This window comes from Drosophila ficusphila, unplaced genomic scaffold (genome assembly GCF_018152265.1).
Source record: "Drosophila ficusphila isolate 14025-0441.05 unplaced genomic scaffold, ASM1815226v1 contig_414, whole genome shotgun sequence".
NCBI classification, from domain to species: domain Eukaryota; kingdom Metazoa; phylum Arthropoda; class Insecta; order Diptera; family Drosophilidae; genus Drosophila; species Drosophila ficusphila.
The window spans coordinates 14,035,000-14,055,825 of record NW_025064328.1 but is presented as its reverse complement, the minus strand read 5'-3'; the positions used below and the strand labels follow the sequence as shown (position 1 = coordinate 14,055,825).

At 50.8% G+C, this 20,826-nt stretch overlaps 5 protein-coding genes across 8 annotated transcripts; 3 read left to right on the top strand and 2 right to left on the bottom strand.

Moving 5' to 3' along the window:
* Nucleotides 1-153: 153 nt before the first annotated feature.
* Nucleotides 154-3,365, top strand: LOC108090732 (peptidyl-alpha-hydroxyglycine alpha-amidating lyase 1). 4 transcript variants are annotated; one of them, XM_017189552.2, is made up of 6 exons: nucleotides 154-427; nucleotides 636-804; nucleotides 864-1,104; nucleotides 1,224-1,723; nucleotides 1,906-2,340; nucleotides 2,851-3,365. In XM_017189552.2, exons 1-6 carry the CDS (start codon nucleotides 326-328, stop codon nucleotides 3,018-3,020), a joined length of 1,617 nt encoding a protein of 538 aa, XP_017045041.1. In that variant the 5' UTR covers nucleotides 154-325; the 3' UTR covers nucleotides 3,021-3,365. The 4 variants fall into 4 exon arrangements, with proteins under 4 accessions (XP_017045041.1, XP_017045044.1, XP_017045042.1 ...); XM_017189555.2 differs by having other exon boundaries at nucleotides 1,906-2,409; XM_017189553.2 differs by lacking the exon at nucleotides 2,851-3,365 and adding an exon at nucleotides 2,745-2,788.
* Nucleotides 3,366-4,604, bottom strand: LOC108090735 (prenylated Rab acceptor protein 1). Its single transcript, XM_017189557.1, has 3 exons — nucleotides 4,167-4,604; nucleotides 3,905-4,111; nucleotides 3,366-3,840 (listed from the first exon to the last, which is right to left on the bottom strand). Exons 1-3 carry the CDS (start codon nucleotides 4,247-4,249, stop codon nucleotides 3,549-3,551), a joined length of 582 nt encoding a protein of 193 aa, XP_017045046.1. The 5' UTR covers nucleotides 4,250-4,604; the 3' UTR covers nucleotides 3,366-3,548.
* An 87-nt stretch (nucleotides 4,605-4,691) lies between these two features.
* Nucleotides 4,692-6,339, top strand: LOC108090733 (eukaryotic translation initiation factor 3 subunit J). The gene is made up of 6 exons (XM_017189556.1): nucleotides 4,692-4,841; nucleotides 5,066-5,157; nucleotides 5,339-5,452; nucleotides 5,513-5,801; nucleotides 5,863-5,999; nucleotides 6,055-6,339. Exons 1-6 carry the CDS (start codon nucleotides 4,826-4,828, stop codon nucleotides 6,115-6,117), a joined length of 711 nt encoding a protein of 236 aa, XP_017045045.1. The 5' UTR covers nucleotides 4,692-4,825; the 3' UTR covers nucleotides 6,118-6,339.
* Nucleotides 6,340-6,663: 324 nt separating this feature from the next.
* LOC108090989 (WD repeat-containing protein 89) lies at nucleotides 6,664-8,183 on the top strand. The gene is made up of 3 exons (XM_017189946.2): nucleotides 6,664-6,786; nucleotides 6,843-7,806; nucleotides 7,860-8,183. Exons 1-3 carry the CDS (start codon nucleotides 6,759-6,761, stop codon nucleotides 8,098-8,100), a joined length of 1,233 nt encoding a protein of 410 aa, XP_017045435.1. The 5' UTR covers nucleotides 6,664-6,758; the 3' UTR covers nucleotides 8,101-8,183.
* Nucleotides 8,184-16,076: 7,893 nt separating this feature from the next.
* Nucleotides 16,077-19,279, bottom strand: LOC108090652 (segmentation protein even-skipped). Its single transcript, XM_017189430.2, has 2 exons — nucleotides 17,374-19,279; nucleotides 16,077-17,301 (listed from the first exon to the last, which is right to left on the bottom strand). The coding sequence occupies exons 1-2, from the start codon at nucleotides 17,501-17,503 to the stop codon at nucleotides 16,283-16,285; spliced, it is 1,149 nt and encodes a 382-aa protein (XP_017044919.1). The 5' UTR covers nucleotides 17,504-19,279; the 3' UTR covers nucleotides 16,077-16,282.
* Between the last annotated feature and the right edge of the window lie 1,547 nt (nucleotides 19,280-20,826).

Below are 20,826 nucleotides of genomic sequence, written 5' to 3'. Positions count from 1 at the left end.
AGCCTTCGAAATTAAGATGCTTTGCTTTTTAATGTTGAATGTTTAAGAACAGTTTAACAATGAAATGTGTTTTGATAAAACCACAAATTTTCTGTTTATAAAATGGTCACACTGAACACCAACAAACCTGGCTGGTATCGACCCCCAGAAATCCGTTCTACCTGCGCCCTTGGCCACATCCCATCTCAATCGCAAGCAAAGATGGCCGCGTCATAAGTAGTTTTGTAGTTCCAAAACGAGACGTTTGTTTACGAGCACAGCCACAACTGACTGGATCTCCGCCTGATATTCGGCAGGAAAACATATTCACAGGAACTACTGGACAATGCATTCCACCGACGGCTACAAACGCCTGGGCAGCAAGTCCTTGGCAATCTGTTGCCTGCTCCTGCATCTCTTCCTCTTCCCTCAGCCAACGGTGTCACAGGTAAATCCCAAGATTACTCCGGTCTACCCCACTATCGCTGCAGCCATATCGCCTCTTCGGACAACAAACATATGTTTGCAATGTGTGCACAGATGTTTGGCATATCGATTTTGCTGCAATGCGTGTTTCGCATGTGTGCGTGGGAGTTAATGCTCCGTGGCATTTTATTCACAGCAAAGCTTATCTTAATCTCAAAATCCATTCTTAGACTCAAAGTTCGCCACGTTATCTGCACAATGCGGACAACAACAACGACCGCCTGCAGCAGATTCTTAAGGGATCGGGAGCGGTATCGGGGGTCACGCAGCTCAACTGGCCACAGCCGCCCAAGCAGGCCATTCCCGACGTCAAGACTGAGCTGGCCAAACTGAACAGCAGTGAGTTTGCATCTTCCGATATCCAAGTGCCGTGTAAAGCCTTTAAATCCCGTCCACAGCCTACCTGTACCAGAACGCCTGGCCGGCAAACAACGTTAAGTTGGGCGCTGTGACAGCCGTAAGTTTCGACAAGGCCGGCAACGTGGTGATCTTCCATCGCGTGGACCGCGTCTGGGGGCAGACCACCTTCGATAATAAAAACCAGTACCAGGAGAAGTACCGCGGCCCCATCGGGAAGAGCACCATCCTGGCGCTGGAGCCTGCGACGGGCAAAGTGCAATACGATTGGGGAAAGAACTTGTAAGTATCAACTCATCACCTAACTATTTTCTGTGTTCAGTCAAAAAGTTTTCTAAATGTATATGCAATGTTTAGGAAGAGATTACATGGAGCTAATTACTTTTCGTTCTCGCGCATAGCTTTTACATGCCACATGGCTTGACTGTGGATCCCGAGGACAACGTTTGGGTGACGGATGTGGCCATGCACCAAGTATTCAAGTTTCCTCCTCGCGGAGGAGATGGAAAACCTTTGCTCACTCTCGGCGAGGTCTTTCAACCCGGCACGGGTCGGAAGTTCTGCAAGCCCACCTCCGTGGCGGTACTGGACAACGGCGACTTTTTCGTGGCCGATGGATACTGCAATGCCCGCATCCTCAAGTACTCGCCAACAGGAGAGCTCATTCTCTCCTGGGGGCAGAATTCTTTCTCTGGCGTGTCCTACGACGTGGCACCCCAAAACTACTTCGCGATTCCTCATGCCCTCACCCTTGTTCCGGAGCTGCAACTGCTCTGCGCGGCGGACAGAGAAAACGGGCGCGTGCAGTGCTTCTCCTCCCACAACGGCACTTTCCACTCACAGTACCACAACCAGCTGATAGGCGACCGCCTTTTCAGCATGGCCTACACCCCGGCAGCGGGTGAGTGGATCAATCTTCTCCTGATATCGGTTTTCATGAGGTGCCACAAGAATCTTTCGGCAATTTGACGACACTTCAATGTTTTGTGTGTGTCGAAGCGCTTTTCAAAATTACAATAATCAAATTACTCTTACGTAGCCCTTCTATTCCTAGCCCCTAAACATGTCCCTTTTCTGCTACAGGTGGACAACTGGTGATTGTGAACGGACCCACCGCAGAGCTGGGAATCCATCCCGAGCACTACAACGAGGTGCACGGGTTCGTGCTGAGCATGCGCAGCAAGCAGCTGATCTCGAAGTTTGGGCCCAACAACCTGGAGTTCCAGAACCCGCACGACGTAGCCGTCACTACAGACGGCAATGAAATCTACGTGGCTGAGCTGAATCCCATGCGCATCCACAAGTTCGTGCACAGATCGCTAGCCAAGCCGATGTCCTTATCTGCCACCAAGGACTCCAGCAGCAGCGCAATCAGCAGGGCTGAGGGGAAGGAGCAGACGCCGCTGCAAACGACGCACCACCCCAGCGGCAAGGCGATTCTGGTGGCCTCGCTCATGCTGCTCTTCGCCGGCTCCACCTTTGCCCTGGCTCTGATCTTCGCGCGGCGAAGGAAACGAGGTAACCAAGCGATGAGCTCCGCACCTCCCAGCGACCTAGTTTACCGCAAGCTAACCGCTTCAACCCAGAGTCTGTGCTGATCCTCAGTGCTAATTCCTCACTCAATGTCCTGTGTTGTGCTGTTCTTCTCACAAACTTTTTGTTTAATTCTGTACTTATAAGTTTGAATTGGCTCAAGATTACCGATGAATCTCCCGATCCAACTACATCCCCGCATTTTGGTGCACTGACCTTCCGATTTACATTAAAATTAAAATGTTCATTTGCATTATACTTGTACTTAATTTTTTGTATCACATTTAGTGTTCATTTTATACAAACCCCTTATACAAATACATATTCATTCCTCTACAATTTTCGTTTATCTTTAAGTGTCTTATGTTGTCGCCTTCGGTTTGTTTCAGTGGACGCCAATTCCCAGATCTATGCATGAACTAAAGGGGGAATGAGTTTTATGCGGCGAATCTCTGGCAATCGTTAGTAATTCCATAATCCACACATTTTCTACAGGTTGCCTTCCCTTCGGAGCTCGGAGTCGTCGACACGCGTGGGAGAAGAGCGAGGGCTTCAAGCTGGGCGGACTGCTCGATCGAGATCGCAACGGATTCGAGAAGCTGGACCAGCAGGCCAGCGACGAGGAGCAGGAGGCGACGACGCCGGCGAGCGCCCAGTTCGCTTAGGGAAAGGACCAAGACTTATACGAGCTAACGAAGCATTCCTAGTTCTAACTACCTGTACCTCATTGAACTACAGATTAAGTTGTACTCGAGCTATATATGTGTACATTTGAGTTGTGATTTTTGTTTTTCCAACTGGTGCACTCTGCGTAGATTTCCAGTTGAGAGCAGCAATTTTATTCTGTCAAGTATTTTGAAACTATTTTAGAAACTGTACCGGAAGTACATGTAAAATCGGGGTCTGAGTTTTGGATTGATTTAAGGCATTTACTTAAAAGCGCTCTGCCGAATGCGCCTAATCTATTGCGATTGATTTGCCAAATGAAATATAGTCTTATGAATCTGTCATAGTTTGTGTACTTTGTTTATTTAATGTCTGCGGCTTAAACTTAACTAGAAGTTTTTATAAATATTTGGATATTGCAAGTTGATTGTATCGACTAATAAGGCCCCATAGTGGCGAACATATCTGCCCGTCGACCTCGCATGGAGTTGTCCAGATACCAGAAGAAAAAAACTTCTGGCTGACGGTCAGACAACCTGGGCGAGGAAACCCTCGTTCTCCTCCGTCACGATAGCATCGATGTTGTAGAAGATCGCGTGCAAGGCGATAACGAAGCAGGAGGCGCCCAGCGTCCAAAAAAGAACTGAGCCCGCACCCACCAGAAAGAGCACGGGTGCTGTGGCTAGATTGAGAGCGATAATCTGCTGGTTTGGCGTCAATTGGTGGCCGACGACGGTGATGTTGCTGTTGCGCATGCGCAGCTTGTGGCATCCAAGGGCGGCGGCCACGATGACCAGCAGGATGCAGGGCGCCGTGATGCTAGAAAAAAATACAGGAGGTTACTGTCGAACAATGAGCACTAGCAGGCTTTAGGACCACTCACAGGCAGTAGATCATCAGGACGAAGAAGATGAACACGTAGTTTGCCTGGAAGTAGGAAAGATTCCTGACAACCCGGTTGTTCAGGCGCTGCATGCTAACTGCCGACTTAAAGTTGTTAATGTTGAAGAAGACGGTCCAGGGTCGCAGCGAGTTGCGCACCATTTGGAATACCTGCATAGGCGTTGGCAGGTTCGACAGGCTGGTCAAGCTGCGGAGTATTCGCAATATTAATTTGAAAACATTCTTGATTTTAGGTTGCTTACCTTTGAAAGTCCACGGAGAACCTGCCTCCCGCTGGCGGTGGTGGTTGCATGTTGCCGGATAGGTTGCCGCTGGTTTGAGCCATTTCGAGTCCGTTAACGCCTCTTTCCCGAGTGACGCTTCACAGATGTAATCTGCGACTCTTCGTTTTCCCTTTGTGTTCGATCTACAAGTGGTATATGGTATATGTGTCTTCGCATTCGTTCCACTTGATTCGAGATTCGTTTTCGGATGCTGCGGCGGTTTGGGGAGCTGTGAGGGCTTACCCGGAGCCACTTCTACAAGGAAGCGTGCCGACACGAGCTTCTGCTTTCGGTGTTTCTATCACAATTCACTCTGAATTTACTATGCCATTGTATTACTCAAAAAAAACAGTACACAAAGTTTTGAAAAACTGATGTGGCAGGCAGTTCTAGGACTGCCGAGGTACGTGGTGTGACCGGGTAGGGCGAATGTTATAAAAATATTCGATACCGTTGACTATCGGGCGTACGGTTCGCGCCGTTCTCCTCCGCCCGCGCTTTGGTCACTCTACAGGTATTCTGTGGATTTGGTTTTGGAAAATTCCCCTCCCGAAATCGCTGCGAGACTGGAAACGAGTCGATCCTAGCACAATCAATCTGAAAGCACAAACCCCGCAGATATATACAAAACCGCAGATATGGCCGACGACTGGGGTAAGTTCCTGGGACGTGGGCGGGTGCGGGGGCGGTGGGACATCTGCGGCGGACAATAAACGTGGTCGGTCGACGTTGTTGTTGTTGCTGCTGCTGTTGTTGGAGAGCCATGCAGCCAGCCTTGACGAGTATTTTTAGCCCCTGCCATCTAACCGTATTCGAAACCCTTGTAATTTTGCGATTTTCCTGCATTTCATGTCGTGATTCATCCTACGACGCCACAGAATCCGCAGCGGACAGTGAGGTGGTCATACGGCCGAATGCCGCCGCCAGCGTAAACAAGTGGGAAGGCGAGGACGAGGATGAGGACATCAAGGTGGGCACCAAATTCAATCGAAGACACAAGCATTGCTTTATGCAGATGTGGCCAAGCGGGCAACAACACAAGCTACAGTCCAAAACTTGTTTCTTGCACTCCGTTTCACTTTCATTTCGCTGTACACGTGTGCACTTTCGCAGTAGCAGACTGACCCAATCTTTGGTTTCCGCACCCACAGGACAGCTGGGAAGACGAGGAGGAAAAGAAGGACGAGGAGAAGCCCACGAAAACAGAAGCTCCAGCCAAAACCAAACCGAGCAAGGCGCTAAAGGCCAAACTTGAGCAGCAGGCGGTAGGATATTCCCTAAACCAAAACTTTTTCCTTACAATAATCAATTATTGTTTTCCTCAGCGTCTGGAGGAAGAGGCGGAAGAGCAACGATTGGCCAACCTCTCTCCTGCGGAAAAGCTGGCCGAGAAACTGCGCCTGCAAAAGATCCAGGAAGCCTCTGACCTTAAGCACGCTCAGGATGCTTTCGGAGTAACGAGTACGGCCGGCGGCCTAGAAGCCTACAATCCAGAAAGCAAGGAGGAGTTCAAGGAGTTCGGCGCCACACTTAGCTGGAAAATTGCTCAGTACCGCGAGTCGGAGTACTTCCCCCAGTTCGTAGAAGATCTGGTGCGCAGCCTATGCGTGAACCGTGAGTGTTTGCCTGGCTCACGCCTACTCAGTCTTAATCTGATCTGTTTTTCCCTTATCAGTGAGCGCCGCTGACATCAAGAAGGTCAAAATGAACGTTGAGGTCTTGCACTCGGAAAAGCTTAAGCTGGAAAAGGCCAACGCCAAGAAGCCCGCTGGAAAGGGCAAGGGCAAGGTCACGCTTCGCACCGAGAACGACGTGAGTGCCTAAATCGTCCATAAGATCGCAACATTATAACTGAACTTATTTGCAGGATATTGACGGCTACCAAAAGTACGGCAATGACTTCACCGAAGATTATGACGACTTTATGTGAATAGGATCTACCGTAGCCCGCATATATATAATTATTGAATACATAGTTGCTTGTTGAAGAGTCTTCTTGTTAGAGATGCTGCGCAGGAATTTGGGTCCTTTGTTGAATATAAAATAGCAGAACCTATATATATACATATATGTACATATATATTTATATGACCATATAGAACACAAAATCACAGAGTTCTAAAAATAAAACCACTTTCAAATCGGGCCAAAATTTCTTGAGTTATTAATTATAGGGTATCCAATACCCGGGAGTGTTATTTTAATGAAAATAGTATATGTTTCGTTGTGAATGGTTTTGTTTATATCGGCAAAAAGAAGCATTGCAATGGTTGCTGATTTGACTTGAAAAAGAATAGTCAACGGTATTATAATTATAAGTAAATACACAGTTTTTCTAGAATTTCTACAATTTATTTAGCTGCATATTACCTAATGTTTTTAGTTAATAATATAAAAACATCTTGAGCAATCATCTCTCTCTCTCTCTCTCTTTCTTTAAAGATGTTCCATCAATTTCTATCTCTTTAACTTTTAGCTACAATTGGACTAGCCAGAAACAGTCTAAATAGCTATCGCTGCCGTCAATCGACACACGTGCGGTCGAATCAACAAAAAGTTGTTGTTCGTTTGATGGCTGATTTTAACAAGTATTGCCAAGGTTAAATTTTCTTTGGATCCGCCAGAAGCAGCTAATTAAATCCTTGGTCCTTGCAGAGGCGGCCGCCGAGGAGCTGCCCGACTCGGAGGAGGAAGAAGACATCGGGGATGGGGACACCTGTAGCGCTCAAGATCTGGCCGCCCAGTTTCAGCTGCAGTACAGGCCGAAAGACGAAGCCAGCGTGTCCTTGCAGCGGGAGTATGTGCTTAGCCTGTCCGCCGACCAAGGATTTACGCGTGTGGCCGCCGGATTGTCCAGTTCCGCCGTGCATATCTACAATCTGGATGCGGGAGCTGGCACGTTGTCCAACTTCAGTTTCCTGCCGCCCTCGGAAGGTCAGAAGGTGACAACCTGTGGCGTCCGCTTTCTCGATGAGGGACCACACAACATACTGGTGGGCACTACCGATGGCTATGTGCGGCTCTACGATCTGCGGCTGAAGGGCGAACAGGCGCGCTTCAGTTACACCCAGCATCCTGAGGTAGCTCCGGTGCCCAAGTCAATCTCCTGCTTCGACAGAAACGCCAACGGGCGGATCATCTGCTGCGGCACCAACCAGTTTCACAGCAATGTGTTCCTTCTGTTCTACGACGTCCGAGAGCGCCGGCAGATGGGCGTCTACTGCGACAGCCACGAGGACGACATCACCTCGGTGCGGTTCCATGCCCAGAACCCGGATCTGCTGAGCACCGGCAGTGTGGACGGGCTGATCAACGTGTTCGACGTCAAGGAGCCGGACGAGGAGGAGGCCCTGCTCAACACCTTCAACACGGAGAGCAGCGTGGCCCGTCTGCAGTGGCACAGGAATGTGTACGACAAGGACGTCGTATCCTGCATCACAACCACGTGCGATTTCAAGAGCTACGAGAGCGAGGAGGGCGACGAGCTGGCCTCCTTCGAAAGGCCCGCCATTACGACGGCCATAGCGCGCAAGAACGTGGCCAACTTGAACGTGATCGGTGCCCACAACCAGGAGGACGGAGGAGTCTTTCTGCTCGCGGGCACGAACTACAACAAGGGGTGCGTTTTGAACCCGATTTTAGCTACGCCGAAACTAATACTTCTCTTTTTAGGGAGATCATGCGCTCCGTGAGCGTCACCTCCAAAAATACCCTGCAGCCGCTTGCAAACTTTCAGGGAAATAAGCAGATCGTAAGGGACAGTCTGTTCGACGCCAAACGAGGATTACTGGTAACGGGAGGGGAATGCGGCATCGTTACGGTTTGGACACAGCACTCGGAAGGAAGTGCCATCGCCGGTGACAAGCTGAAGGTCAAGAAGGAGAAGAAGTCGCGCAAGCAGGCGCCATATTAAATGTTTTGTTTTAAATAAAGGTTCAATGACAAAAAATTGTGTTTTGATTAGAAACAAAACTTCGCTGTTACAGAACTTACATGTTGTCACTACGTAAGGACGACCCGCACGTGCAAAGAGTGTAACATACTTTTTATCGTGTAGAATGTATGTAAAAATGGTGTTAGGTATGCACCGTTCAGTAGTCGGTATTTTGGGAGTATATTTTAAAATACTCAAAAGGCCAGCGATTCATTTTGCACCTCTATATAATTAAATATAAATATTAAAAAATATATAATTAATAATAAAATATTCAATTTAAATTTGTATAATTTTTTTTAAAAAGTTCAGTTCCTAAACAGCTTGCAGGTTAAAATATTTTGAAAGAACATTAAAAGTCCAGTTTCAAAATGAACATAAATATTTAAGAACGGCTTTCATTTTTTTCTTTTTCCCGAAGATAGCGACTGCGACGCTGGCAGAGAAGAGAGAGAGAGAACGCGCCGTTGGGCGTGGCTGCTGCTCCGGAAAATGGGAGCTGGCTCCAGGAGATGGCCACACCGGGTCCACCAATCGAGGGCAGCTCTCTTTCTCCGAAGAGCGTTTGCGCAGAGAGACGGAGCGAAAGAGTGTGGAGCGAAACCAGTTTGGAGTCAAGATTCAGAAGGAGGGGAGGCGTACAAAGATGGCCGACGATGCCAAGGGGCAGAGAAAAGAGCAGCGAAGTCACAATTATGGGGCACTCATTCATTGCGGTGTATGATGCAAACGGAGCTCTTCCCTCCTCCCTCCTCCTCCTTCACCCTCCCCCCTTTCCCGCCCCGCTTTCCTTGGCTTCGGCGTACAGTCGTCCGCCTTTAACTCGAATTTATTAAAAATGTTGTAATCCACTTCGCACAAGTCGCTCTGTGTGGAGTTTACAGAATGGAAATCAATGGTTGGTTGACTGAATCTTCATAATCTACAACTTTCAGTGCAAATAAGTTGAATGTATTAACTCAAGCTTTATTATGGGAGTATTACGCTTTCAGAGTTTTCGGGGAATACAAAATAAGCGGTTAAAAAAAATTACAATTGTAAGACAAGTTAATACAAATAGTGGTTTGAGGGAAAGCATTGCTGAAGCATCTAAGAATCATTTTTGTTTGTCTCGAAATTAAAATACATTTGTGAAATACCTATATTAAATATTATATAACTAAGAGACAGAGCTGAAACAATTTTCTCAGTAGGAAATGATACAAATTCGTTGGAGCTTCAGACGCCTGACTGTATATAACACTCACTTATCCGCCGGGTTTAATCAGGCAGTCGAAAGGGGGAGGGAAGGTATCCTTGCTCCGAGCCCATTCCTCCTTTCTCCTTTCTCCGTTCTCCCAGTTGACGAGTTAACAGCAATTAGACGTCGACGCCTCACGCAGGACTCGCTTTATTGGAGGTTTATTGAGCGGAATCTGCGGCGTCCCTCCGCCTCCCCTCCCCTCCTCTTCCCTTCCCTTCTCTCATCTTCTCTTCTCCTCTGTTCGTTGTCGTAATTGTTTTTCGGGGGTGGATGCCCAGCAGGGGGAGGAGGGGGGAAGGGGAAGGGGAAGGGGGTGTGGGTGTCAGTTCACCCGCTGACATTAATTGGTTGTGTACGAGCCAATTTGGCGTAAAAGGCGCTAAATTGATTGCCCTGTGGTTTTAATCGATGCGCATTCATTCCAAATCACGCACATTTATCACCCGTTGAACCAACCACCCCCGCACCCCCACCCCTCTCATTTTGGCATGAGATACAGCAGATAAAGCAGATACAGCAGATATAGCTGATATAGATATAGTAGCTGCGTCACATCTGCGCTGTTTTATAATTGCCGGCAATCGCTGACCGGCCAGCCGGCAATTAACTGAAGCTGATAGAGTCAAAACAGGGACTGCCTCTCCTGCAGATTCCTCGATTCCTCGCATCCTGGCGGCCATATAAACCCGTTATATAACCGGACCTAACTTTGGCGGAATTGGCAATGCTACCTGGGAAGCGGTTACGCGGAAGTCGGAGCTGTTTTTTAGCCAACGGATTGGCAAGAGGTAAAAAGGATAAAGGATAGGGAATAAAGGATCCGTGACTTTCGCGGAACTGCCGCTCGTAGGGTTATGAAATTTTACGCAAGCTGCTGCAAGCGGTAGTCCGTCAAGGACTCCGCCGGAGAGGAGACAAAGGGGTGCTGAAAGGATTTAGCAGGAAGTTCCTCCCGCCTCGCAGGATGTCCGTAATGGCACGCAATCAGCGCATAATTCCCGCATCATCTCCGCAATTTGCCAGAAGAAAAACTTGGCCAACACAAAGGCGTGAGTTGCGGAGTTGCTGAGCTGCTGAGTTGGTAAAAAAAGGAATCGGCATCCTTGGCGGGACAGGTATGCCGAAAGGATTTGCCGCACCCGCCCCCGCGCATCCAATCGGCAACTTAATTGCCAGAAATTCTCAAAACAAACGAAAACGAAAACAAACAAATAAACAGGACTCAGAACGGGGGCGAAAGGATTGACCGGGCCGACAATTAGGCCCGAACCAGATTGACTTTCTGCGGATCATCTGGGGTAATCGCAGTTAATCCGGCTGCTCTGGTTGCTCCTGCAGGACTCGCTGGACTCGCAGGACTTGCAGGAGTTGCAGGCGGGGCCAGAGCAGAAGTCAGTCGCAAATGCGAAAGGATTAGCCGCAGGTCAGCGGCAGTCGAAGGCAGCGCGGTTTCTGCTGCGGGTGCCGCCCTAATCCGGTCACGCCCCGAAATTAATGCAAACATTTAGAAGGATTAGCGCCCAAAGGGGTGACAGGATCCCATCCCGAGCGGGATTCAGGATTCAGGATTCGGGATTCGGCGAATGCGCGGCAAGAGTTGGGCGGCCATAAAAGCATGATAGGATTGCTAATTCGCCGCTACTTGTTGTCCATTCTGCGGCATTGTTCGGCTCGGATTTGCCGATCCAGGCTGCCACTTGGCTGCGGTTCTAACCAGGAATCCCTTCTCTCCTTTCCCTTCCCTTCCCTCTGCTGGCGAATCAAGAGCCGCGGCACAATTATGCGATTCAGGGAAGTGATTAGGGCGCAGATTAGAGCCAAAGAGTTGACAATATTTGTGGATTAGTCTCGGACTTGCCTGGGATCAAATCAGATCAGATCGAATCGGATCGAATCGAATCGGAGTGGAGTGCAGGTACCAGGCTCTGCGCATCATCCCCTCCAGCTTCCTAATTCCCAAGGACTTCCGGACGTTCCACTTCCTCAGCTCCTCGGCTCAAGTGGCCGCCCAAGGATCGCCGCTTGCCATTTAGGAGGCGCCATCTAAGAGTCCTTTTTAAGGCCACCATCAGTCAGCCAGCAAGTAAGTCAGTAAGTTAGTTAGTGAGTCAGTCAGTCAGGCAGACGGAAAGAGGAGATATATTATACATATATGCGCATATATCCATCCTGACTAAATCTCAAGTGCCTGAGAACTGTGAAGTGGAGCAGCAATTATGTTGTCGTCGCTTTGATCTGCTGCCTGCCACTCACATGCGGCTGCTTCTGTGGCTGCCACTCCATCCCACAGCCCATCGATGCTTCCTTAAGCGCTCTTTAATTGCTTAATTGTATGCTAATTGATGGCATCCATGGGACGCTTCCCGTCTTCCGGAGCAGCTTCCCAGCTGCCATTGGGGGAGCAGCCATTTCCGAGTGGCCCTGCATTAGGCATTAGTCAGTTGTTTATTTGTCAGATGCGCAGATATGCATGGAGATGCAGACAAGAGACCCAGATACTCAGATATAAACGCATCCAGATCCGCAGGCATTCAGAGATCCAGCGACACATTAGGCGAAAGAAAGCGCTTAGTGTTTTATGGAGGATTGAGGCGAGGGCCGTAAACGGCTAATCCGGAGTCTCGGATTCCGGCTAACGTCGCGCGGATCTGCGATCTCCCGATTTTTAGCATGCTAAAAAGGACTCGCCGGACAGGCAGGAGCGATCGCAAATGGCCTGTGAAAAAAGGACAATGCGGGAGGTCGAAGGTCGTTCGCTCGTTCGCTCGGTGGTTTCGCCTTTGGTTTTGGTTTCGGTGGTGCGCTGCTGCCGTTGGCGGTGCCCTCTGATGAGAGAGGGGTTGTGGGGTGGGATACGAAAGGAGGGGGAGGGAAGGGGAGGGGGCAAAGGCAAGGTCAGCTGGCCGCAATTAACGCGCCTAATTTGCATGTCACTTGCGTTGTGCGGCGGTCCATTTCAAAGGGGGATCCCTGTGATTCGTGTGTGAATCTCTGGAACCGAGAGAATCCCTCTGGCGGTGGGAGCTTTGAAGTGCGGGAGTCCTGCGGCTTTCCCGGTACGTGACACATCCTCATCCTCAACCGGACCAATTCCCCTTGTGACAACCTTGTGACTTTGTGACTTACTTTTTTCTCAGCCTGCCATTAACAGATCATTTGCAGCGGAATCATCCGCTCTTTGTTCTTCTTTTTTACGATTCGAGGGGATTGGGATCGAAATCGCGGGATCGTTGGAAAGTCAGTTCTAAAAAACACACTGCGCACCGCAGTGAGTCAATTTTTTTACGGCCCGGCCAAAAGGCAAGGTCGTCCCGCCGTTCTCTTCCGCTTCCGAATTCCGCGAAGTGCGAATTTCTCGGGCTGCAAACAGGGAAACATGCGAACCTGGAAACCTAAAAACCTAAAAACCTGAAACTAGAACTAGGATTCCGATGCAGTTTTTTTATGCCGACTAATCTTTATGGCCTAAAAAACGGAACAGAGCCCGGCGAATATCATCTGCGCCATAAAACGGGCGTAGGTAAGTCCGAAAAAAACGGCGGAGGACAAAGGACGAAGCGTCCCGCTCGAGAGGCTCCGGGAAATTCGAGAAAAAATGACTTCATTTTTTAGAATCAGTGCGCGAAATGTGAGCGGAGGGCGGTCCGCCCGCGGCTTTACGACCGCCATTAGAGCCCTAAAAAAATAAGGCGAAAAAACGAGAGCTGTAAATCATGGCAGCGGCTAAACGGACTCAGGATTCAGGATTCAGGACTTAGGGTCCAGGATACAGGATTTCAGGCTTTAGGATTCAGGATTCAGGGTGTTCCAGGCTCGAAGTCAAACCGCAATAAAGTTGACACGTCGTGCGCAGGATCTGAAAAGTCGGGCCCTCGACTGCGGAATCGGTAATCGGAGGTCCTCCGCCACATAATGTAAAGTGCCTCGGCGTCTATGTACCTCACAGTCTGTATCCCAGTATCCCAGTAGCTCCGTATCAGTACAAGTATCTGTATCTGTGAATGTAAATGTATCTGCATCTGTATCCATCGCTATGCGAGTGACCCTGTGTGTGCAGGACATGCGCAGAGGACTCGCCGCCGGCCACACCAGTGATTGCCGCAATCATTCTAGTTTCATTATCTGGCCTGCAGATTTATAGCCCCCCTCCTGCTTCCCATTTGGAACTCCGGACAGCCGCAGCATCCATCAGGGCTGAATTGATTCAGGCCGCAACTGCCGCTCCGCATTACATTCGAGTGAAGCCTGACCAATTGGCCAGTGGACGAGCCACCCTCCCCCGAACGGAAATTAAACGGAGATGTTGGCTAAACAGATTCGATTGTCGCGATTATCAGTGCGTTAATTCGCGTGGCAATGGCAATGGGAAGCGGGACGGACGGGCGGAACGGGCCGATAAACGGCGCATGGTCCGTTAATGGCCAGCGTGCAAATCGGCAACTTGTCATGGCAGCCACATAAAATCCAATCCACCAATCTATATGTATATACAAATCTGTTTGAATCCAACATGACGCATGGAGGTTGTTCGGCTGAATGCTGAATGCTGAATGCTGTGTGTGCGGGAAACGTGTGAAATTATTTCAGAGCTGGCATCATCATTTTACAAAGATGTTTATTCATCCGCCGGCTGATTGCGAAACCCCTTTCCCCGCTCCTCCAGCTCCCCGCAGAGGTTCATCTATTGGCGGGGCCATAAAGCATTTTCGACTTCGTTTAGCAGCTCTGCAATTGCTCCGTGAGAGGAGTGGCTGGGAACCCGAGGCTCCTCTCCCGGAGATTGGAGATCGTCCTCAGATCTCGCCGTTGGAGTGGCCAAGCAGCCAGTCTCCCTCGCCTCTGATGATCGCTTTATGTTCATTGACAGTTAGTGTGAAACTCTCGGCAATAAATCGATGTTGGATGTTGGATGGAGGATGGAGGAGGGCCGAATTGCGGTCGTCTTGGCCACAAAAGCTGCCTTTTGTCGGCTCCGCAGCTGGACCATAAACGGCCCATTCCGAGGTGCTAATTCACTATTAAAAGAAATCAGAAACAGCAACAGAAACTGAGAAACCGAGAAACTGAAACACAGATAGCAAACCCTAGTTCCTCGCTCATCACGCCCCAATAAAACCTAATTCTGTTTGCACATCATATGGCCGAGGAATGGAGTCGCGCCTGTTGAATAATGCATTGTTTTCTGTGGGAGAAGTTCGCATGAAGTGTAGGCCATTCATTCCCAGCCAGCTCGATTGCCCCATAAACGGGGAGCAGCTCGGCTCTTCTCGGGCTCTTCGGCCTAATTGATAATAATGCCGCATCTGCTCCCTCGCCCGAAGCCAGTTAACTCTTTCATCCGCCGGCGAGCAGCTGAGGGTCAGCAGTTCTTCACTCTCCACCATCCAGTTCCCAGTTCCCAGTTCGAAGTTCGAAGTTCCCAGCTGCCCGCCGGACAGGCTAATCCTCCTGCCAGCCATTTCGGCAGCCCGTCGCATAATTTAGCCATAAACAACTTGATGATTTCCGCATTTCCACATTTCAGCATTCAGCAGGAACACTCCTAATCCCCACATGATTAATTATCAACCTGCGCAACCTGCATCCCCCGGCTTCAATCCTGTCGAGATTCCCCGCTTGGCTACTTTTTAATTTACTCTATCCGAATCCGAATCCGAATCCTTCTGGATGGCAATTCCCCAGGGCGCGAGCGTGGCGTGTATCTTTATTATCAAATCATAAAATGCTGCCACTTGTGAGCTCGCATCCCCCCAGCGAAATCACGGTCGATTCCCGGAGAGGAGTTGGAACTCCGGGCAGAAAAGGGTGCGCCACTCCAGCCGAAGGATAACACTTCACGGACCATTTTTTATGCCTCGCCTGGCAAGTGTCAAAACATGTTTTGATGCCCTGCGCTCAATTAGATATTGTACTTGGGGTGACTTCGCATCCGTATCTGTATCCGTATCTGTATTTGTATCTGTATCTGTTGTATGCGTATCCTTAAATCCCTTTATCCCTCATCCCCCGTCCACTTTGACTTGCTGACTCTGGTTTTTTAGCTGCGGGATTATGAGCAATTGACACCCCTTTTCACCAGCAATTGAAACACATGTTTTGCCGGCAATTAAATAGGGATTTCATTCCGCCAGGACCTTCTCGCTCTCTCTTTCGCTCGTCCTTCCCAATGATTTCTCAATTATGACAATCGCTCCGAAAACAAACATAAGGCCAGCGGAACTGCGCCACGGGTGAGATATTTCGTGATGCGATGAGGTGAGGCGACAATTAATTAGCCGAACCCAATCCAATCCGAGGACACGAGGAACGGAATGCAATCGATGCAACCTGACGCGTGCCAGGGGTGGCCCTCCTCCTCCTGCCCAAGGACTCCGCCCAGCGGGTGGCTCTGCAGCTCTATGGAAGAAGAGCTCTATAGAGAAGAGTATGCCCTTCGGAGCCCCCCGCTTCGATCGCATTAACAGACCAACGGCTTGTGCCAATCCCCCGGGGATCTGGCAAGGACCTTCCCCGTGGAGGAGGATGTGGGTGGCCCCTCCGAAGGCCACTCTCTTCCGCAGGCACACTCTCCGCCGAAGGTCGCATGCCAGGAGGCGCAGCTGTCGGGGGTTTCTCCACAGCTAATCCGCACTCCGGAATGGCAGCTCAGGTAACTGGTTCCCCGTTCCCTCATCCCTCATCCCAGGTAGTCGCAAGGAGCAGAAGTGTCGCATGATTTTCAGTGTTTTCGGTTTATTTTGATTTCGATTCGAGTCTTGCTTATCACTATCACTACATTAACATTAACATTAGCTACTGTAACTCTAGAGTATCTTACAATCTCCGGGAATAAATAGGAGTGCGGGGCGACTAAGCCTAGTTTGTACAATCTTCCAGGGGTTCAAGGGACACCAGGGTACTCGGGGGATCCTCCTGGACTCACGCCTCAGTCTTGTAGGGCTTGAAGAGCTTCGGCTTGGGCTCCGCGATCACGGTGGTCGCCGGCGGGGGCGACATGTCGGAGGCGGGCCGCTTGGCGCTGGGCATCAGCAGTCCGGGAGCGGGCAGCGGGCTGGTGGTGGTCAGCGGGAGCGGACCAGAAGCGGGAACGGGAACGGGACTGCGGTCGAACACCTTGGCGTGGTCGGATCCCACCGGCGAGAGCGAGAGCGTGGAGGAGTGCGGCGAGGAGGAGGACTGCAGGTCCAGCGGCGGCGTCTGCGTCTTGGGCAGGCCCAGTCCTGGGTAGCAGGCGGAGGAGGAGATGGCCACGGGGGGCAGGGCTCCCAGCAGGCTCGCTGAGTAGGCTGCTCCTGCAGATGCTGATGCTGATGCAGATCCTGACGAGGATGCGGAGGCGGAGACGGAGGCAGAGGGGCTGGAGCCCATCATGTGCGGGTGCATATGAGGGCCAGCGGGCTGCGGGGGCGTCGGCCGGGCGGGGATGTGGTACGGCGAGTAGCGGTACTGTCCGTACGGCGAGGCGTGGGCGTGGCCATGGCCGAGGGGCATCTGAGGCATCTGCGGCATCTGGGGCAACTGGGGCATGCCCATCGGCAGCTGGGGCATCTGGGCCATTTGGGCCATCTGGGGCATCTGCGGCATCATGGGCGGGTAGGGCATGCCCACGCTGTTGGCCGCCGCCTGCAGGATGGAGGCGGCGAAGGCGGGGTCCGAGTAGACGGCGGCGTACGGCCAGGCGACCGCGATGCGCTGGCGCTTGTCCTTCATGCGGCGGTTCTGGAACCACACCTTGATGGTGCTCTCCGGCAGGTTGAGCTGGGCGGCCAGCTCGCACCGGCGCGGCCGGGACACGTAGTTCTCCTTGTAGAACTCCTTCTCCAGGCGGCCCAGCTGGTCGCGGGTGAAGGCGGTGCGGTACCGCCGGACGGACGGGTCGGCGGGAATCTCCGAGCCGCGGCTGCCGTTCAGCGAGTTGTCAGGACTGGATAGGCATTCTAATCAAAAAGAAGAAGAGAAAGGAGGAGTAAGTAACTTGCCACTGGGAAGGAGCTTCTATTTAAACTTACCATTTGGCGAGGGGGGCGGCGTCTGCGGCTTGCCGTATTGGCTGGACAGAAGGTCGACGACCAGCGGCTTCTGGTCCACGGGACTGGCGTCGTGGTGGCTCTCCATGTTGTAGGTTCGGTATCCGTGCATCTTGCGGCGGAGTGTCTTTGTTTCCAGATCGACTTGAGTTGAGTTGGTTCGAGTTGCTAGCGAGTTGCGAGTTTCGGGATGCGATGTCGACTGTGCGGCGCTCACAGCTCGAGTGTGCCTCTCTCAGCCACCCCGCTCCCTTTTATACCACTGCTTCGCGCAGGCAAATGGCCGCCTGTTCCCGCGAACAGCCAATCGCAGTCGCGCAGGCAGGTGCGAGCGGGACAGCACGAGCGGTGCTAATCTTGCGGTGCGGAGAGCCTTGCTTCGCGATGCCTGGTTGCCAAACTGCGATGCTGAGCGGCGATTACGAGGCGGGACAAAGAGGGAAAGGAGGAGCAGCAGGGGGGAGCAGTGGGGCATCCCAGAGAGAGCGAAAAGGCGAGAAAGCGAGAGAGAGGGAGTGGAAGAGCGAGGCAGATTTGGTATTCATAGCGGATGAGCGAATCTTTTGTCTCGCCCGCCCGCAGGCGAAGGCTCCGCAGGAGCGAGCGGGACGGGCGGCCCCCTTAATAATGGGATTTTATCGGCTTCATCAAGAATGATATGGCATAATGCCGCTCAGTCGACTGGTGGTGCACACAACCGGGCATTTACTATATACACACATATATTTATCGATCGCTGCCAGCGAATTATTTGCGCTTTTATGAAGTCTTAATATTATGCCGCACGTTTAACAGCCCCACACACTGGAGAACCCAACCCCCCAAAGAAAGGGAGAGGGGGAAGGGGAAGGGGAAGAGGAGGGGGAGGGGACAGCATTACCATTTGGGAGCTGCCACGGCGGATAATGGCCGCCTTTTGGGGGAAGGACGCAGTTGGCGGGACTTAATTTGAAAAGTTTTCGGTTTCGTTTGGCAAAACATTTATTATGATGATATAATCATGCCGGACTGTACGCAACTGTACGCCCTTCGGGCAGAGGGTCCTGTGTGGTGGTCCTCGCCAGGATGGAGCTGAGCGAGGGGGCAACTACCTCCTACCTGCTACCTCCTTTGGGCAACGGGTTAAGTCGGCGGATCAAGCTAAGTCCGCGCAAAAAATAACCCACTTATCCGCCGTCCGCTCGCTAGTCCGTTAATTGCGCTGCCTGGAATGCCTCGAAAGGATCGAATGTGCTAATCCTTCGACATCATTATTATGTGTTTTTACGACTTTCTAATGAAACGCAGGCGGTGCGGGGCCGGGTTCCAAGTCCGAGTCAATCCCCGCTAATCCCGCAAACAAACAAACAGGGCTCTGCGATCGAGTCGGATCGAATTCCTGACTCCGCAACCCGCTTTCGGGATCTGTTTATGTACACATGTAGTCGGCGGGACCCTGACTGGCGGTTCCGTCTAACTCGGCCGCTCAATCGATCCGGCGGAAAGCGGAGCGGCAACGGCAACGGCGGGCAACTCAGCGTGTTACCAAAGATGCCGCAATAAAATCTAACTCGAAAGTGAAGCGCTCGAAAGCGAAACTCGGCGATTGACTAATAATCTGGCCGATCCCGATGGCAAACGGATTAACACGGCAACAGACCTTCGATCTGGCCCAGTTTGAAAGGCCATTGTTCTGCAATACCGGGTAACCTGGTTATAACCTGGTAACCTTATAACCTTATAACCATATAGCCTGCTAACCTGGTAAACGGGAAGGATTCCCGCTTCTGCGAGCTGGTTCGAATTATTGGGTTATATTGCGCCGCAATTTGCATCGGCATTAACTCGACTACGGCGACTACCTGCATGCCCTGCAAAGGAAAGGGCCGAGCAAGCCTTCTTGGCCGAATCTTGGCTCGGCTCGAACCCTACCCACAAGCTACAACCTTGCCTATTGTGCGCCGCCGGAGTCTTTGTCTTTGACTCCGTCCGGACTCCGGAGAATGGGCCGCTGGGTTAAGTTGTCAAGCGGGGCTGCGGCAGCGACAGTAAATACCCTTTATGGCGGCCCTAGGGTTGTGTTGCCCAGCGAAAGTGTCCGCCGAGCAGCAGAGTACCTGCTTTCCTCGATCCCAATACCGATCCGCGAACACTTTCGCATTTCCCCGCATCTCAATACCCGGAACGCTGGCAGCGAATCCCGCTTTATTGCCCATGTATTCTGCATTCTGCATTCTGCATTCCGCATTCTGCACTCACAAAGCGCCGATCTCGCTGATTATGCCCGTCATCATGGCAAGTAAGTGGTAAATGGTAAATGGCCAACACACTGAGGAAGGCTCGAATCGCAAAACGCTGAGGAGGCGCGGAAAAAGGCGGTGCAAAAATTGGCAATAAAACTACGAAAACGAGGGAATTATGCTTGATGATTGAGCAATTTCTGCAATAAAACAATTACAACAAAGGCCGACGATTTATGGTGATTGCGATGGGTTGAGTGCCAGCTGAGGATGGCCCTGTTTTTTCTATCCGAGTATATATGGAATATATTCATTCTTGAATGCGTACTCATATGTGTTCGTTTCCATTGTTGGGGGGATTTTTGGGGTTTTGAACTACATAGTTTTTTAAATAACTGAATTGTGAATGTAGAACTCACTTAAGTACTTATTGCTTTCCTACATTTCCTTGAAGGAGGAACATTTTTAAGCAACCATTCTATTTCGGATCTGTGTAGTGATTTTCCGCTCCGCCTTTTCCAGAGTTTTCCCCCCACTCCACCCGCAGGGAGGAGGAATGAGAGACCATCATCCCCCGAATAAATGTGGTGGCTGCCATCCTCCACTTTGCCCGGAACTCGACTCCCCGCACTCAAATAACCATAAAATGCCTGAGGAGTGCATAAAAACATGAGTAATTTAATTTCCAGCAAACATCGTAAAAAGTGCTTAAGCATGGGGAACACTTTTCAGTCAATCGACGAATTAGCGGCATTTATGTGAGGAGTGTAAAAGCCCTCCTGAAACTATTTGCTTCTGCTTTCAATGGGAATGCAAAAGAGCCTCTGAAAGAATCTTCTCTTTTCCGAGGGAAAGCGTCGCCCAATCAAAACAGAAATTTCCAATAATTGGGAAAACATAGCAAAGTATCATATTTTGTGCTGTTGTTATGCTCGACCTCGTAAAAACGGATCTTAAAAACGAGAGCGGGCGAGTTATGGCCGCAATTACAGGTAAGTAGAGCGCTAACCTTGTGCGCGTTTTCCAGGAGCCCAAATAAAAACCCGTGAAGAATTAAAAAATTAGAGCAGTTCGCTGGGTTCGGGGAAAAAAAGTAGCGCAGCGCAAAAAGCGGACAATGGGAACAAAAAACGTGATCTACTTTCCTAATACCGGCGAGCGGACCTTAGCGGAGGTCCTCGCGGCAGGACACTCCGTTCCGCGAACCACATCGCCG

Excerpts from the sequence above, each read along its gene's own strand:
- LOC108090732 (XM_017189555.2), top strand. The coding sequence starts at position 326 with ATGCATTCCACCGACGGCTACAAACGCCTGGGCAGCAAGTCCTTGGCA. Across the intron at positions 1,105-1,223 it reads TACGATTGGGGAAAGAACTT|CTTTTACATGCCACATGGCT; the intron begins GTAAGTATCAAC and ends TCTCGCGCATAG. Across the intron at positions 1,724-1,905 it reads GGCCTACACCCCGGCAGCGG|GTGGACAACTGGTGATTGTG; the intron begins GTGAGTGGATCA and ends TTTCTGCTACAG.
- LOC108090989 (XM_017189946.2), top strand. The coding sequence starts at position 6,759 with ATGGCTGATTTTAACAAGTATTGCCAAG. Across the intron at positions 6,787-6,842 it reads TTTTAACAAGTATTGCCAAG|AGGCGGCCGCCGAGGAGCTG; the intron begins GTTAAATTTTCT and ends TGGTCCTTGCAG. Across the intron at positions 7,807-7,859 it reads GGCACGAACTACAACAAGGG|GGAGATCATGCGCTCCGTGA; the intron begins GTGCGTTTTGAA and ends TTCTCTTTTTAG.
- LOC108090735 (XM_017189557.1), bottom strand. The coding sequence starts at position 4,249 with ATGGCTCAAACCAGCGGCAACCTATCCGGCAACATGCAACCACCACCG. Across the intron at positions 4,112-4,166 it reads TTCTCCGTGGACTTTCAAAG|CTTGACCAGCCTGTCGAACC; the intron begins GTAAGCAACCTA and ends AATACTCCGCAG. Across the intron at positions 3,841-3,904 it reads GTCCTGATGATCTACTGCCT|CATCACGGCGCCCTGCATCC; the intron begins GTGAGTGGTCCT and ends ATTTTTTTCTAG.
- LOC108090652 (XM_017189430.2), bottom strand. The coding sequence starts at position 17,503 with ATGCACGGATACCGAACCTACAACATGGAGAGCCACCACGACGCCAGT. Across the intron at positions 17,302-17,373 it reads GCCGCCCCCCTCGCCAAATG|AATGCCTATCCAGTCCTGAC; the intron begins GTAAGTTTAAAT and ends CTTTTTGATTAG.
- LOC108090733 (XM_017189556.1), top strand. Across the intron at positions 5,158-5,338 it reads ACGAGGATGAGGACATCAAG|GACAGCTGGGAAGACGAGGA; the intron begins GTGGGCACCAAA and ends CCGCACCCACAG. Across the intron at positions 5,802-5,862 it reads GCGCAGCCTATGCGTGAACC|TGAGCGCCGCTGACATCAAG; the intron begins GTGAGTGTTTGC and ends TTCCCTTATCAG.